Below are 17,137 nucleotides of genomic sequence, written 5' to 3' on the forward strand. Positions count from 1 at the left end.
CTACTGCTAGGCAATCCTATTACACTTCCCATGTCAACTCACCATCCCACTCTCCACAGCAACTCTTCCAAATCTTTTTATCTCTCCTCAAATCTCCCATGGCTATTCCTCCTCTGCCTCTCAGCTGAGAACCCTGACTCATATTTTACAGAAAAAAAAGGATGATGTGCACCATGAGCTCCCTCTTCTCCCCTTTTCCTCATCTCACATCACACAGATGCCTTCTGCCCCTATGTCCTCCTAAACTCCTGTCTCACATAAAAAGGTGGCTCCTTCCCTACTGTCTACAGACATGCCCATGTCTCCCGCATTCTCAAAAAACTCTCATTTGATTCTTCCATCCCAACTAACTATCATTCTATTTCTCTTCTGCTTGTTATGGTTAAACTTAAAAAAAAAAAAACCACCATCTAGGTGCCTCTACTTTCTCTCCTCTTGATTCCTTCTTAACCCCTTACAATCCAGCTGCAGACATCATGATTTCACCGAAACTGTTGTCTCCAAAGTCACCAATGATCTGTCAGATTCGATGAACTTTTCTCAATCCTCATTCTCTTGAACATTTCTGCAGCCTTTGCTGCAGCTGAATCATTCTCTTCTCTGTAGGTTCTCTGTTCATTCTCTTTCTGCCTGTCAGACCATTCATTCTCAGTTTCCTTCACTGAATCTTCATCCAGATGGCACCCTCTAACTGTGGGTGTCCTGCAGTGTTATATGTTAGGTCCACTCTCCTTCTTCCTCTACACTATTTCATTTGATGATCTTATCAGCTCTCAAGACTATAATTACCAGCTCTATGTTGACTATATTCAAATCTAACTATCTCGTCCCAGTCTCTCTGCTCACCTCCAATCTCACATCTCCAATTCAGACATTACAAACTGGATGTCAGTAAATATCTTAAACTCAACATGTCCAAAATGACCCTCAGCATCTTTTCTCCTAAACCTAACTTCTCTAGTATTGTCCAGGTCAACACCATCTTCCCAGTCTCTCAGGCTTGCGATCTAAGTATCATCCTCCACTCCTTCCCATCTCTCACACCCCACATTCAATCTGTTGCTAATGCCTTTCAATTTCACTTTTGCATCATCTCTCAAATATGTTCCCTTCTCTCTTCTGATACAGCAACCACTCTGGTGCAGGCCTTCATCACCTCCATCTGGAACTCTACTGGTGGGTCTTCCCACCAGTCTCTCATCACTCCAATCCATCCTCCATTCAGCCACCAAAGTGATTTTCCTAAAATACAGGTCCAATCATGTCACCCTCCTATTCAATAATCTGCAGTGGCTCCCTATTACTTACAGGATCAAATACAAAATACTATTTGGCATTCAAAGCCCTTCATAACCTAGACTCCTTACATCTTACTCATTGCCAGTCCTCTTTGATAGAGATACTGGTTTCCGTGCTGTTCCAGAAATAAGACACTTCATCTCTCTCAGCTCTGGGCATTTCCTCTGACTGCTCCCATGCCTGGAATGCCCTCCCTCTACATGTTGACCTCCTGGCTTCCTTCAAGTCTGGACTAAAATCCCATCTTCTACAGGAATACTTCCTTAAGCCTTTCTAGTGCCTTCCCTACTTTATCTCCTGCTTACCTGTAGATAGCTTGTTTATACATCTTAGTTTGCTTTTTGTCTCCCCTAGTAGACTCCCCTCCTGCTTTTTTTAGCCTCTTTTTTGTATTCCTAGTGCCTAGCACAGTACCTAACATGCAGCAAGTGTTAAATCTCTATTTGCTAACTGACTGACTGGTAGAGTAAGTGGAGGGAAGTTAACTGTAAGAAGACTGGAAAGATCTAGGACTAGGTCGAGATAACCCAGAGAACTTTGTTTAATCCACTAAATAGTAGGGGACCACTGGAGAATATTGACTTACACCAGACCTGAGCTTTAGAAAAAAAACAATCTAGGGAAAGGTGACACAACAGATAAAGCAGGAGGAATCAGGAGGACCTGAGTTCAAATCCAGCCTCAGACACTCAACACAAGTAGCTGTGTGACCCTGGGCAAGTCACTTAATCCTGACTGCCTCACAAAAAAAAAAGGAAAAGGAAAACCATTCTCTCATGGAGAATGGATGGGAGTGGAGAAAGAAATAAAGAAATTGAGGTATGACTTGCTAAGGGTCATACAAATAGTACCCATCAAAGACAGAACTTGAACCCAGTTCCTCAGACTCCAGAATTGGTCCTCTTTTCTACTGTACCATGCACAATTCATAGTCATATCCACACACACTTATATTTCTTCTTGACTACTTCTTTCCGTGATCCTAATGGAAGTTTATAGCTGAATGCTTGTAAACATCATAGAGATACTCAGAGAGATCTCTTTCTTTATGTTTTATCCCAAACAAAATTCTTCCCTTGGCAAATTTTATGAGCACACCAGAAGCTTTTTAATTAATACATTTTTGAAATATGTTTCCCCCCACACCTTAGAAACACTGTTGATTCTACTAGTAGTCTGAAAGATTTTTGTTTTGTTTTGTTTTAAATTCTAGACAATACCTCTGGAATCTTACTGGTCCATGACTCCACCAGAGCTAAATTCCATTAGCATTAATGAGAGCACTTTTTGCACATCCCTTGCATAACAAGAAGAGATTAAATCCTTTGGTGCTGAAAATCCTATAGTGAACAGAATAATTGTATGCTTCTGGAGGAGAGAAAAAAAACACTGGGGGAACTCAGACTCAGAGCTAGTTGACTAAAGGTCCCAAAGTACTCAGAATCACTATTTAAGGAAAGAAGTTATGATGATAGGTGCTTTTAAAAATTAATAATATGAAGAAGAATAAAAGATACTAATCAGAGATGCCTTTTTTCCTTTGAAAAATATTTGGGAGAGGGGGAAGGAGGGCTTTTTAAGGGATTTAAAATTTTGATTGGAGAGCAACTATCCAGTGGCTGCCTCCAAGGAATATTTCTCAGAGATGCTATAGAGCCTTTGTGTATCCTAGCAACAACTTGCTCACAATAAGAAGGGATCCAGCCAATGAAATCCGCTTACTAAACACAAAGAGGGTCTCCAGATTGCTCTGAATGGAAGAAGAGGGCAGGACTCTGCTACAAGGCCCTTTTCTGAGCTTTCTGTCACTGGGGTGCTTTGCAAGTCAGGGTGAGCCATGAATCACCCATCACAGGTCTCATCTTAAATGCCATCCCAGAAAGTCCTGAGGAATGTCCTGAGAAATGCTTGGAAACTCAGCTCCTGGGAGATTTTGGCATGCCAAGCCAGATCTTGTAGAAAAGGGAGAGTGTGAACTTAAGATCAGTAAATGAGAATACTAAACCAACCGGGAAGGGGGGAGGCATGGAGGGGGAGTCAGCAAATGTAAGACTTCAAAGGAAGAACTAGAAGGTCAGGAGGTGATGAGAATAGAAACCTCTGCCCTGGCACTTGGCAATAGACAACTTCAATGACCACACAGATTCCCTGAATAGAGCTTGAGTCTTGGATAGGGAAGCTGAGAAAGCCAACAGGAGCAGGGGCAGGGAAAAAGAAAGGTCTTTAATTAGCAGTTCAATGAAAGGAGGAAAAAATCACTACACTTTCATAATTTGGTAAAATACTCAGGGGTTAGCAGTTAGTAATAAAACAGAAGAGCATTTTTAAGATCTAATGAACAAAAAAAACCCACCTCATCATAGATTTAGAGCTAGAAGACTTATAGGCAACCCCTTTATTTCAGAGGAGGAAACTGAGGTACATAGAGGTCAAATGACTAACTCAGCGTCACACATTAAATGTCTGAGGCAAGATTCAAACTGAGATTTTTTCTGCCTCCAAGTCCAGCACTCTATCCACTGAGCCATCTGGCTCCTAGATGTCCTCTAGATACATTCCCCTACATAGCTTACACTTTCCTCATAAGGGCTCTGTGGGGTAGATAGTGCAAATGTTATTATCTGTATTTTACACATATGGAAACTGAGCCAAAAACTTCGAGGTTATGAATCTAACCCCTGTTATTTTACATATGAAAAAACTAGGGCCAAGAAGGGATGGATGTCCAAGGTCATGCTAGTAGTAATCAGCACGAGGAACATTTGAAGACAAATCCTCTGACTCCTTCCACTACAATCCCCTGCCTCTCCTTTACAAATGCCTTACTATTCCAATTCTTCTTATTCAAGATGTGTTTCATGGCACATCAGGATTTCCTAAACATCTCTAAAGATTTCTAGAAAGCAGATATATTTTATTTTTATTGATCCCATCATATTTTACTTCCAAAATCTCAAAAGTTTGAAAACCTCAGATTTCAAGTCATATTTGTCAACAACAATATGTGGTAGCATATGTTGATGATTTAAGAAGATCTCCTGATGATGGATGTGGTACAGTGCAAGTTTAAGACACTGATACTTATTCCCTTTGTGACCTTAGGTAAGGAAGTCACTTGGTTTCCCAAGGACCTCAGGTCTCTTCTAGATGGATCAATTATCCTAGAACCCATCACGGCTACCAGGGCTTTCCTCATTGCAGCCACACATTCTTGGGAATTACCAATTATCCCAAAAGCTCATTTATACCAGTGCTGTCTAACTTCTCTCTGACCACAGCCTTCATCAGATCTACACAGAGCATTGCCTAACCTCTGCTGAGGTGCTGTTGAGTAATGAAAGAACCAAAAGTCTATCAACCAGAAGTATAGGTCTGAATAACCCACAGACTGTATAATCTGTCCCCAAACAATCTCATGAAAACTTGACTGTAAATAGGTGGCAGAAAGACTCATCTTCATGAGTTCAAATTCAGCCTCAGATGTTTATTGACTGTGTGACCCTGGGCAAGTCACTTAATCCCATTTGCCTCGGTTTCCTCATCTGTAAAATGAACCAAAGAAGGAAATGATGAACCACTCCAGTATCTTTGTCAAGAAAGTCCCAAATGGACATAGTCAGACGTGACTGAAACAACTGAACAACAACAACTGATAGCATATATTAGTATAATATAACAGTATATCTTACACCTGGTTCATTAAGAGCTGAGGACTGACCTTGACAGTTTGAAAGACTCTCCAGGGCTATAAATCTAAACTGATTGAGGGAAGAGACCATTTTGTTTATGTCTACGTTTATGACAATGCAGCAACTAACAAGTCAATAAAAGTAATCTCACTCAAATAATACAAAATTTGATGGAGAAGTTTGAATATGTTAGCAAACGAGTAGCCAAATGGAAATGGATGCATTTGGAGCTTGGAGTCAATAAGACCTGAGTTCAAATCTAGCCTCAGACTCTTAATAGTTGTATTACTGAGTAAGTCATTTACTCTCTATTTGATGTTTTCAGCCATGTTGTCAAATGCTTTCAATGAAGATGAATATGGCATCAAAGTCAACTACCCTACTGATGGTAAGTTCTGCAATTTGAAAAGGCTACAAGCCAAGACAAAAGTGGAGGGATTGTTGGTGCATGATTTTCTGTTTGCAGATGATTGTGCACTCAATCCAGCCTCTGAAGTTGAGATGCAACAAAGTATAGATCAATTCTCTGCTGCCTGTGCTCATTTTGGTCTAATAATTAACACCAAGAAAACACAGGTGCTCCATCAGCCACCACCACACCATCCATACATGGAACCATCAGGTACAGCAAACAGAGAAGTTTTGAATGCTGTGGATAAGTTCACTTACTTTAGTAGTACACACTGACAATGAGGTTGATGTATGCATTGCCAGAGCTAGCTCAGTGTTTGGGAGCCTCCAAAGAAAAGTTTGGGAGAGAAGAGGTATTAGACTGACTACTAAAGTGAAGGTCTACAGAGCCATTGTTCTGACCTCATTGTTGTATGCCTGTGAAACAGTCTTCCAGCACCATTCCAGGAAACTGAATCATTTCCATTTGAACTGTCTTAGGAAGATTCTGAGGATCAACTGGCAGGATGAGGTACCAGACACTGAAGTCCTTGCTCGAGCTGAACTGCTAAGCATTCAAACTATACTTCAGAGACTGCAACTCCAACGGGCTGGCCACATTGTTTGAAAGCAAAATGCACACTTGCCAAAAAGACTATTTTATGGAGAACTCACATGGGGCAGGCAATCACATGGTGGCCAGAGGAAGTGATACAAGGACATTCTCAAGGTCTCTCTCAAGAACTTTGGATTTGACTGTGCAACATGGGAGACACTGGCACAGGACTGCTCAGCATGGCATGCCCACATCAGAAAGGGTGCTGTGCTCTATGAGCAAAGCAGAATTGAAACACCACAAAGGAAATGTAGGATGCGCAAATTTGGAGTATCCACCCAAAAATTCATACGGACTATCTGTGCCCAACCTGTGGTAGCACATTCTGAGCTCATATTGGTCCAATCAGCCACAGTCAGACACAATGAAACTTCACTATATCATGGTGATGTCACTTTGGTCCTCTTCAAAAACAAAAGACAACAACCAACAGCCAATCAGCCTCAATTTCCTCAATTGTAAAATGGCTATGATAGCAGCACCTACATCTGGGGTTGTTGTGGTCAGGATCAAATGAGTTAATATTTATAAAACATTTAGCATAGTGTTTGGCACATAGTAGGTGCTATATAAATGTTATTCCTTTCCTCTTCCCCTCCCAGGAGCTTCTCTGTGTCTCTCTCTGTCTCTGTCTCTCTCTGTCTGTCTCTATCTCTGTCTCTGTCTCTCTCTCTGTCTCTCTATCTCTCTGTCTCTCTCTCTGTCTCTCTCTCTCTCTCTCTGTGTCTCTCTATCTCTCTGTCTGTCTGTCTGTCTGTCTTTCTCTCTCTCTCTCTCTGTGTCCCTCTCTGTTTGTCTCTATCTCTGTCTCTGTCTCTGTCTCTCTCTCTCTTTCCCTGAAAATGCAGTACTATATTTAGAGTCTAGAATGCCTAGAATTACTATTCAAGACTTTAAGCAAATCGTATAACTTTTCTAAGCCTCAACTTCCTCATCTGCAACATTCTAATTAAAAAATACTTAGTCAACAGTTACTTTGTACAAGGCATTGTGCCTGGCCCTGGGGATACAAAGATAAAAAGCAGTTCCTGAATATAAGTATGTTACATTCTACTAGAGAAAGAACAGGGATTACACTCTAGGATGCCGAAGGTTCTTTCTGGTTCTAAAGCCTATGAGCCTAAATTATTATATCAAGGATACACAGAGAAACTCAGTTAACTCCCTGATGACACTGATTGAAGTTCCAACCCTCAATTAAGAAAAAACTTTCTTTAAAATTAAAACTATAACAGGAAGTAAAGTAATTGTACATGTCAAGAAAATGGATATAGGACCTTGGAAATAATTTTCATCCTTGTAATCTTTGTATGAGGCATCATTTTTTTTACTTCAATACTTCAGATATCTATGTCATTAGGGTGGGTATCCTTATCCCCTTGATTCAGATGGAAATCTCTGTATCATTAGAAAAGTTAGATGACAGACCTCTGGAGAAAATTGAATGGGACTAGAAAATAATATACCTTTTTCTCAGTAGTACATGGCAGCTACACAAAAATTGACCAATATTGAAGTATAAAAACCTCAAAATCAAATGTAGAAAGGCAGAAATATCAAATTCATCCTTTTCAGATCATAATACAATAAAAAATACATACAATAAAGGCAATGGTAAGAGATTAAAAATTAATTAGAAACTAAATAATCCTATCCTAAAGAAAAGTAGGTCAAAGAACAAATCATAAGAGCAATCAATAATTTCATCAAAAAGAATGATAACAATGAAACAACATATCAAAATTTATGGCATGCAGCCAAAGTAGTACTTGGAGGAAATTTTTATTTCTCTAAATTTTTGTATCATGATATGATGGTATTCTTAGAGAATCCTAAAGAATCAACTAGGGAAAACTACTTGAAATAATTAACAATTTTAGTAAAGTTGCAGGATATAAAATAAAGCCAATAAATCATCAGCATTTCAATATATTGACAACAAAGCCCAACAGCAAGAGATAGAGAAATTCCATTTAAAATAAATGTAACCAATGTAAAATACTTGGGAGTCTACCTAGCAAGACAAATCTAGGAACTAAATGAACGTAATTACAAAAGACTTTTTACACAAGTAAAGTGAGATCTAAACAACTGAAAAAATATCAGTTGTTCATGGGTAGGCTGAGCCAGTATAATAAAAATGACAATTCTGCCCAAAGTAATTTATTTATTCAGTGCCATACCACTTTACATAACTAGAAAAAATAGTCACAAAATTCATCTGGAATAACAAAAGATCAAAAATATCAAAGGAGTGTAGTATTTTAAAAATTCAAGAGATAATTTGTGGGTAATTTGTCATTTTATTAACAACACTAGCATTTTCAATAAAAGTTCAGTGGCACTCTTGAATGTCAAAGACAATGGTGGCAGTCTCATGGTTCATATGCTCTTGGAAGAGAGGTGTCCATGAGGATGGTAATCAACTCTGATTGGTAAATATTTAATAAAATATGGACTTTACAAAGAAAAGTGAGCTCATTCTAATAAGTGACCGTGAGGAGTATCATGTCACTCTTGGACAGAGAGACTATCCCTCTACCCAAGACTACCCCCAGCCTTGGACAATCTAGCCACAAGAATCTATCTCTACCCAACCTTGATCGAATGGAATTCAACTTGGATTAGAGATTCTTTCTAAGGTTGGGTTGGATCTGACCATGCTTGAGGAGAGTAAATTCAATGTCCTTCAAGAGAGAACTCTGGACCTTTCCAAATCGTTGACTATTAATAATAATTTCTCTCCAGAATTAATGAAAAAAAATAATGCAGAGGAAGGTGGCCTAGCCATACCAGATCTCAAATTCTATTATAAAGCAGTAACCATCAAAACTAATTACCAGCTAAGAAAAAATGTGGTGGATCAGTGGAATAGATTAGGTACACAAGATACAGTAGTAAATAACCATAGTAATATAATGTTTGATAAATCCAAAGACCCCAGAATCTGGGATGAGAATTCACTCTTTGACAAAAACTGATGGGAGAAGTGGATAATAATACGGCAGAAACTAGGTATAAACTAACATCTTATACCATATACCAAGATAAGTCAAGATGGGTACATGACTTAGACATAAAGGATGATACCATAAGCAAATTAGGAGAGCAAGGAATAGTTTACCTGTCAGATCTATAGAGAAGGGAAGAATTAATGACCAAACAAGAGACAGAGAACATTACAAAATGTAAAATGGATAATTTTGATTACATCAAATTTAAAAAGGTTTCGTACAAATAAAACCAATGCAACTAAGATCAGAAGAAAAGCTAAAAGCTTGGAAATAATCTTTACAGTAAAAGTTTCTGGTGAAAGATTCATTTCCCAAATATATAGAGAACTAAGTCAAATTTATAAGAATATAACTCATTTATAAGAATACAACTCAAAGAATAAGAACAGGCAGTTTTCAATGAAATCAAAGCTATCTATAGTGATATTAAAAAATGCTGTAAAATTCACTATTGATTAGAGAAACGCAAATTAAAACAACTCTGAGGTACCACCTCACACCTATCAGACTGGCTAACACTACAGAAAAGGGAAATGATAAAGGTTGGCAAGGATATGGGAAAATTGAGACACCAATGCATTACTGGTGGAGTTGTGAATTGATCCAGCTATCCTGGAGAGCAATTTGGAACTATGCCCAAAGGGCAAACAAACTGCCCTCTGATTCAGCAAAACACTACAAGGTCTGTCTCCCAAAAAGAAAAAGAAAAAAGGGGAGGGGAAAGGACCTACATGTACAAAAATATTTATAGCAGCTCCCTTTATGGTGGCAAAGAATTGGAAATTGAGGGGATGTCCATCAGCTGGGGAATGACTGAACAAATTGTGATATATGAACGTAACAGAATACTATTGTGCTATAAGAAATGATGAGCATGAGGCAAAGTGAAATGAGCTGAACCATGAGCCCATTGTACATAGGATCCGCAACATTGTGTGAAGATCAACTATGAACCACTTAACTCTTCTCAGCAATACAATGATCCAAGACACCTCCAAAGAACTCATGATGGAAAATGCTATCCACCTCCAGAGAAAGAACTATGGAGCCTAAATGCAGATCCAAGCATACAATTTTCACTTATTTTTTTTCATGGTTCTTTCCTTTTGACCTGTTTCTTCTTTCACAATATGATTACTATGAAAATGTTTTACATGATTGCACATACATAAACTATATTACATTGTTACCAGTCTTAGGAAGGGGGTGGTAAGACAGAGAGGAAGATAATTTGGAACTCATGTAATTGAGAAAAAATAAAATGCTATTAAAAAAAAAATAAGAAATCTCCATATCACTCAGTAGGCAGCTAGGTGATACTGCAGATAAAGCACCAGGCCTAGAATCAGGAAGTCACATCTCCTGAGTTCAGGTTTGTCCTCAGACACTTACTAACTGAATGACCCTGGGCAAGTCACTTAACCTTGTTTACCTCAATTTCCTCAGCCATAAAATGAGCTCAAGAAGGAAATGCCAAACCACACCAGTATCTTTACCAAGAAAATCCTAAATGGAGCCATGAAGTGTTGGCCATGACTGAAGATAACTGAACAAAAATCACTTAGTAGAACAATATTAATTGCTCGAAAGTTTGTTGTTTCATTCTTGGTTTTTATATCTCCAGCACCCAGTACAGTGCCTAACATATAATATGCCCTTAATAAACACTGATTGGTTGAGATCATAAAATTGATCATCTTATAGTCAACTTGGCGATGGTTGGTTCTCAAAGGACAAATCTATTATTCATAACTAGGTCCATATTCAAACACTTTCTAACTTGATAGGACCTGTCACAACCTGGATTCCTCTGGCATAGCCTTCAAAAACTTAGAACTACCTCAATGCCATAATAAGTCATCAGAGGAGAGTTTTAGTGGGTAGAGATACATAATATCTTTTCTTTTTTTTTCTTACTATGGACACTAATTTAACAAAATTACAACCCTCTCAGAAAACTCTTTCAGTGAAGCATCCACGTGTTCAACGTTGAATAGAAATAAAGACTTCAACATGAATTTTCCAAAATTACGTATGTGTCTTTCATGTTCCAAGCTGAAATTCAGAAATGTACAAAGCCTCAACCTCTCCAGGAGATTGATTACAATTCCCTGAAAAAACCAGCCAAATGCCAAATCTTTCCTAAAACAACAATAGTCATTGAAATATACGTATTGAACATTCATTCAAATTGATATATATTAACTACCATTATTCAGCAGTGTAAATTAAATCTGTAGGGTCTCTTAAAAGAGGAATCATAATTTTGGAAAATGTTGAAGCATCTATTTCTATTCAATGCTTCAGTGAAAGAACTTTCTGGGAGGTCTGTAATTTTGGATGGATGGATGGATGTGTGTGTATATACACATACATATACATATGTACATACATATCTATAACATATATACCACATATATGTATATAATATATACATACACATATAACCTCTACTTGCCTAGGTTTCCTCAACTATAAAATGGAAATAATAATAGTATCTTCTTCCCAAGGTTGTTGTGAACATCAAATGAGATAATATTTATAAAGTGCTTAGCACAATGCCTAGCACATAGTAGGAACTATATAAATGTTAGTTATCATCATTATTACTATTATTATCTATTATTATTATAGTCATTGCAAGTTTACAAAGCTCCTTCCTCAAAACAGCCCTGTGAAGTATACAATGTTATCTTCATTTCGCTGATGCACTGATGAGTAAACTGAGGACCACAGAAGTTAAATCACTTGCATGTAGCTATGTGGCAGAACCAAGACTTCAATCCCCATCTCTTGAGTGCTGCAGCTCCCGTGTGTTCTTTGCATGACAGTATACTGTCTCAACCTCCAATTTCTCCTAGAATTTCATCTAGAACTCTTCTTGCCTCTCATCATTACCTATGTCTTCTTCTTCGCGTTTGATTGTGGGCTCTTGGAGGTCAGAGATCATGTTCATTTCACTTTTGACTCCTCAGTATTTCACATGGGGGCTTGGGCATAGCAAATGTTGTTGTTGAACCTGAAAAACTAGGTGCAAAAGTGACTCTGGAAGATGAAAGAGATCGCTCTCTCCCTGCTCCTTTAAAATAAATACCATCATCTTCTAGGGATGGAGGCGGAAGGGATAAAATTATGATTCTTCTATTAATAGACCTTACAAACAGATTTCATTTGCACTACTGAATGGCATTTTATTAATGCTGGAGTCCTACTAGGACACACCCCAAAATGGCTCCTTACATCAAAGTTATCTGAGTAACTAAGTTTTTTAAAGTGTTGTCAGTTTCAATACTATATTTTCGTATAACGCTTAATGTTGGTTTGAAAATATTAATTTTTGTTACAACAAAGAAACCAAGCCAAATTGGGGGTGGTGAGGGGGGTAAATAATATTCAATGGTTTTTATATTCTTTCATTCCTATTCTTTATGATTAAGAAATCATTATGGTAGTTTCCTCTTAGTTATGAAAAGAATTCATTTTTCCCCCATCATTCTCATTGAAATATCAAACAGGGTTTAGCATCACAATGTTTGGGTAATCTCATGCAGCCTTGAAGCTGACTAAGCCCTAGCTGGTGCTTAAAGATCAGAATGTTCACAGTTTAAAACTAAAAGTTAAATGTCCTACTCTCTTCTGAATTTCTTCAGTAGCCTTATCTCAATCTCAGCTGGGAGCACTCATTTCTTCCTCACTAAAACATGTATAGATATCCATCAAGAACAGTTCATTCCTCAGAAGATTTTTCTCCTCAAGGCAGACAGACTTAAAAGTTTCTTGCCAGAAGTTGTCTGCACTTTGGATCAAACCAAAGTGTTAATAGGATATCCACCTTCAATCTCATTTCTAACCATACCTGGTTTGGCATTTGACTAAGATACGGATTTAGACCCGTTTGACCAGCTCTTGTCAGACAACAAAGTACTCTTTCTGTTGGGTCAAGATAGGTTCTTAGGAAACACTGTTAATGCCAGAATAGAGGCGTGGCAGGCAGAATTTTTAAAAAGAAGCAGCAGCCATAAATCCATTGGAAAAGGGGAAAGGAATACTTTACTATAAAATGCCAGGGTGTGACTCCAGGCATTTATCAGCTAACTTGAGATGGGTAAGTGTTAAGTAAAGGGTTTAAACACCAATGACCTTTAAGGAATGAAGTAGCAAAGAGACATAAAGTCACGAAACGGCATCCAGACATTCCACTCACCCAACTAAGCACATGGTCCAACTCCGCCATCATGTAGGCAGGTCAAGATACATAACTGAGCATTTATATCGCATGTTGTACTTATCAAGAGCAGCAGCCATTGTAGAGATGGGAAGAACCTTCAGCATGACAGCAGGAATGGCTGGGAATTCCAACATAGGACAACCCCTCTGCCCCAGGCTCCTCTCAACAGTTAGGTGTCACATTTCTGATCCCAAAGCACTTCCAAGAGCCTGACTTCCAAGTTCAAGTAGAGCCTCTATGCTCCCTACTGAAGAGCCAGGTTGGGTCTTCAGAAATGTCTCTACAATCTACTAGAGGGATGTCTGCCTACTATATGGAAGGTGCCATAGGTCTAATTTCTTAGGCATCTCCTTTCCATTACCCAGGCTTCAAAGCAGAGGAAAGAAAGTTGAACTTGGGAGTCCTAAGACCTGAGTTAAAAGCCCCACTCTTTCACATATTATGATCCTTATTTAAGTTGTCTGTGCCTCAATTTCTTCATCTGCCAAATAAGGGGAGTTGGACAGGATGACTTCTATGGTCCTCACTTAACCTTTTTGTGCCTCAGTTTTCTCATCTGTAATATAAGGAGTTGGGTTCAATGACCTCTAAGATACCTTCTAGCTGAGTCCAAAATGTCACTCCCTGTATTGCTTGGCTAACTGTCACTTACCTCTTGCCTAGGGGTAAGAAAGTTGTTTCTCTTGTATTACTCTACTTCTTATATGCCTACAGGCTTTGGGGAAAGATTCTAAACTCCATGTTCAAATGTCACACTGAATAACAATAATTGATAAATGCACACCACCAGCTTCTGACAAAGGGCTGCAGTGAGTCCCTCTTCCCACCTTAGGTCTAGGTTAGTGGGCCAATAAAAGTGGAAACTTTTGTCTGGCAGGCTTAAGGTTCTTCCTTGCTTTTCCTCCACTGCACTCTCTGATTTTTTCCCCAAAGCCCTCCTTTCTTTCTTCATTTTGTCCTCAATTCCCCACTGCCTCTCAGATGGCAATTCTGGATTGAAATGGATGCCTTGTACTAACCAATAGGTTTAAGACCCACCCAGCAAAATTAAGCATAATCCTAAATGAAAAAAAAAATAGACATTTGATCAACTCTCAGACTTTCAAGACTTTGTACAACTTTGTACATACCAAAGAATGATTATAAGGTATTCAATAAGGAAAGGCTGTTTACTTTTTATATATATAAAATGTAAAATGTGTGTCTAAGATTCTTATTAATAATTGGATAGTTCATAGGAAAGATTGGGGTAAACCTGAGTATGATATGAATTTAAAAAGTAAAACCATTTAGAAACAGCTAAAGAAAGTAATTATTTTTTACAAATGAGGTGCAAGAGGAAGAATTAATACAGAGGAATTAGATGGGGGAGGAGGGCTGGTAGTTCTGGTAACCTACTTTCATCGGCAATGGGTTTAAGACAGAACAATACGTACATATATATATATATATATATATATATATATATATATATATATATATATATATATATATATATATATATACTCCATATATATATTTAGAAGAGTATAAAAGTCTTCTAAATTCAGAAGAAATAAAATGGTAGGGGGATAGGTGGTGGGAAAGGACAAGGGAGGGATATTTCGAAGGGAGGGTGAGGGAATAGGTAAAAGGAGAGTATAGAAGGGTATCACATTTGGGGGAATGGGAGCATAAGGGAGGGATCCTTGGAGGGAGGTAGGCAAGTAATAGGAGGGCAAGGTAGCAGGTAGAAGTAAAGTAGAGGAAACAGGAGGGATAGGAAACAAGAGACATGTACAAACGGAAAAGCAAAGATCAGGAGTAGAATTTGTTGGGGAAGTATATGTCTGTATATGTATGTATATATGTATATGTGTATGTATATATCTATAGTTACAGAAAAAACATATCCAAACTTAATTGTAGCCTGGGGGGGGGGAGGGTTTGTGAAGGGAGGGGCAGAAAAGAACAAAGTTAAAAAGTACACAGCCAAGAACAAAAGAAAACTTACAAGGAAGTAAAGAATAGGTGGACAGTACACATCATGTATTATTCATCATGAAGGCTTTCTTGAAATCCTCTCTCATCTGCTATGCACATGACGTGCTTTTTTCCCCTTATTTAGTATTTAAGTTCCAATATTTAAATTTATGATACCTTTTTGTTCCTTTTTCCTATTCTTTATTTGTGTTCTGGCGCTTGAAACTAAAATAAAATTTTTAAAAATGGAAAGAAAAAAAAACAAAGTTGTACTCCTTGGCAGTGCTTACCCTCACAAGGCACCTGTTGCTAGGGGTGTGTGTGTGTGTGTGTGTGTGTGTGTGTGTGTGTATGTGTGTGTGTGTGTGTGTGTGTGTGTGTGTGTGTATGGGATTTCCCCCCTTGGAAACCACTTGCTTAGATACCTTTAGAGGTGGTAGGGTTCAGAGGGCACCATCTGCTTCCCCAGTTCCCAACATATAGCAGTGAATTAGAAGTGCCCCCAGTTGTGATAGCACCCAGAATGTAAGACTGATTCCACTGTGACAACAGGTGCGCTCCCCGGCAATTTCGAGTTTTAACAGCTTCAAACACACACACACACACACACACACACACACACACACACACACACACACACGATACTCATTTATTATTGTTTTCTAATTGGTAGTAGAACGGAGAGATTAGAGATAAAGGCAGCAGTAAACAAAGTAAGCCCCTCTTTTTTTACTCCCCTAAAAAAGATCAACCAAAAAATAGACTTAAGCAGTAAGGAAAGCAGCGAGCCTTCACAGAAATACGAATGAAGTTCCGTGCCCGCACTTACCCGCACAAGTTACCTGCGCGTTCCCCTGGGCTGAGCGCTGGGGGCAGTTCGTGTTCTCCTGAAGCTGCGGGGCCGGGAGACTGGCCAGGCTAAACGCCAAGCCCACTGGCCAGGACAAGAGAAACAGCCACACCATGGCGAGCTCTCTGAACTGTCAACCGAGAGCAATTGGGCTGGGCTCAGTCATGGCCAGAGCAACGGAAATCGGGGTCCCTCCAAGTGATTCTAGGACTTCTTTACCTGGAGCCCTGTATCATTTCTTTCCCCCTCACCCCACCTCTAAGCTTTCCCTCTGTAAACCAGAGGCAAGTCTATCCTGCTACTACTTTTCCTCTTGTTTCAAGAAGTTCCAGCAAGAGATTTCTTCCACCTGGAGAGGGGAGAGGATGGAACCAGGTATAAAAATACCTGACACACAAATTTAACAGTTTAGCAGCACAGTTCCCAAGGGGGACTATAGGTTTTATTGCCACAAACTTAGGTGGGAAACAAAAGTAAGGAAGAAAGAGGAGAAGAAGAAAAAGAAGAAAAGGAGAAAAGAAAGAAAGGAAGGAAGGAAGGAAGGAAGGAAGGAAGGAAGAGAGAAAGAGAGAGAGAAAGAAAGAAAGAAAGAAAGAAAGAAAGAAAGAAAGAAAGAAAGAAAGAAAGAAAGAAAGAAAGAAAGAAAGAAAGAAAGAAAGAAAAAGAGAAAGAAAAAGAAAGAAAGAAAACTGGTGAAAAACTTCTAAGCACAGCCCTTGGGTAATGCTAAAGGAAGAAACAGATATTATTCCTTACCCAGCACAGTTCCTCCTTCTTCAGCACCGAACAACTCCCCATTCCTTTTTAAAGCCCTACTTTGCTCCACCCTCCTCTCAGTGCCACTAGAGTGAAGCCTGTTTAGCAAATATGTATGTGGGTAACTCCAAAGGACAAGAGCGTGGAGAAATCAGCCGAAAGAAAGGAAATCTAGCCATGCATAAGAAATATTCTGAGCAGTAAAATAAAAGCAGGGTCGAGTCCCTTTGGGGAGGGGAGGAATTCAAAGATGTGTTGTTAAGGATTGATTCTGCTCCTGCATCTCATAAGTGAGAACAAAAAATGAAGCCTGGGCTGTAGTGCTCTGGTGAT

The 17,137-nt window shown here is 38.8% G+C and overlaps 1 protein-coding gene across 1 annotated transcript in view; it reads right to left on the bottom strand.

Annotated features, from left to right (window-relative positions):
- Positions 1-16,837, bottom strand: part of EGF (epidermal growth factor) — a 143,017-nt gene extending 126,180 nt beyond the window's left edge. The window contains exons 1-2 of the mRNA XM_072623378.1: positions 16,805-16,837; positions 16,028-16,178 (exon numbers count right to left, since the gene is read on the bottom strand). Of these exons, the coding sequence (XP_072479479.1) occupies positions 16,028-16,163 (136 nt within the window). The 5' untranslated portion in view covers positions 16,164-16,178; positions 16,805-16,837. The remainder of the gene's footprint in view (positions 1-16,027; positions 16,179-16,804) is intronic.
- Positions 16,838-17,137: the final 300 nt, after the last annotated feature.

Source organism: Notamacropus eugenii, chromosome 7 (genome assembly GCF_028372415.1).
Source record: "Notamacropus eugenii isolate mMacEug1 chromosome 7, mMacEug1.pri_v2, whole genome shotgun sequence".
Lineage (NCBI taxonomy): Eukaryota > Metazoa > Chordata > Mammalia > Diprotodontia > Macropodidae > Notamacropus > Notamacropus eugenii.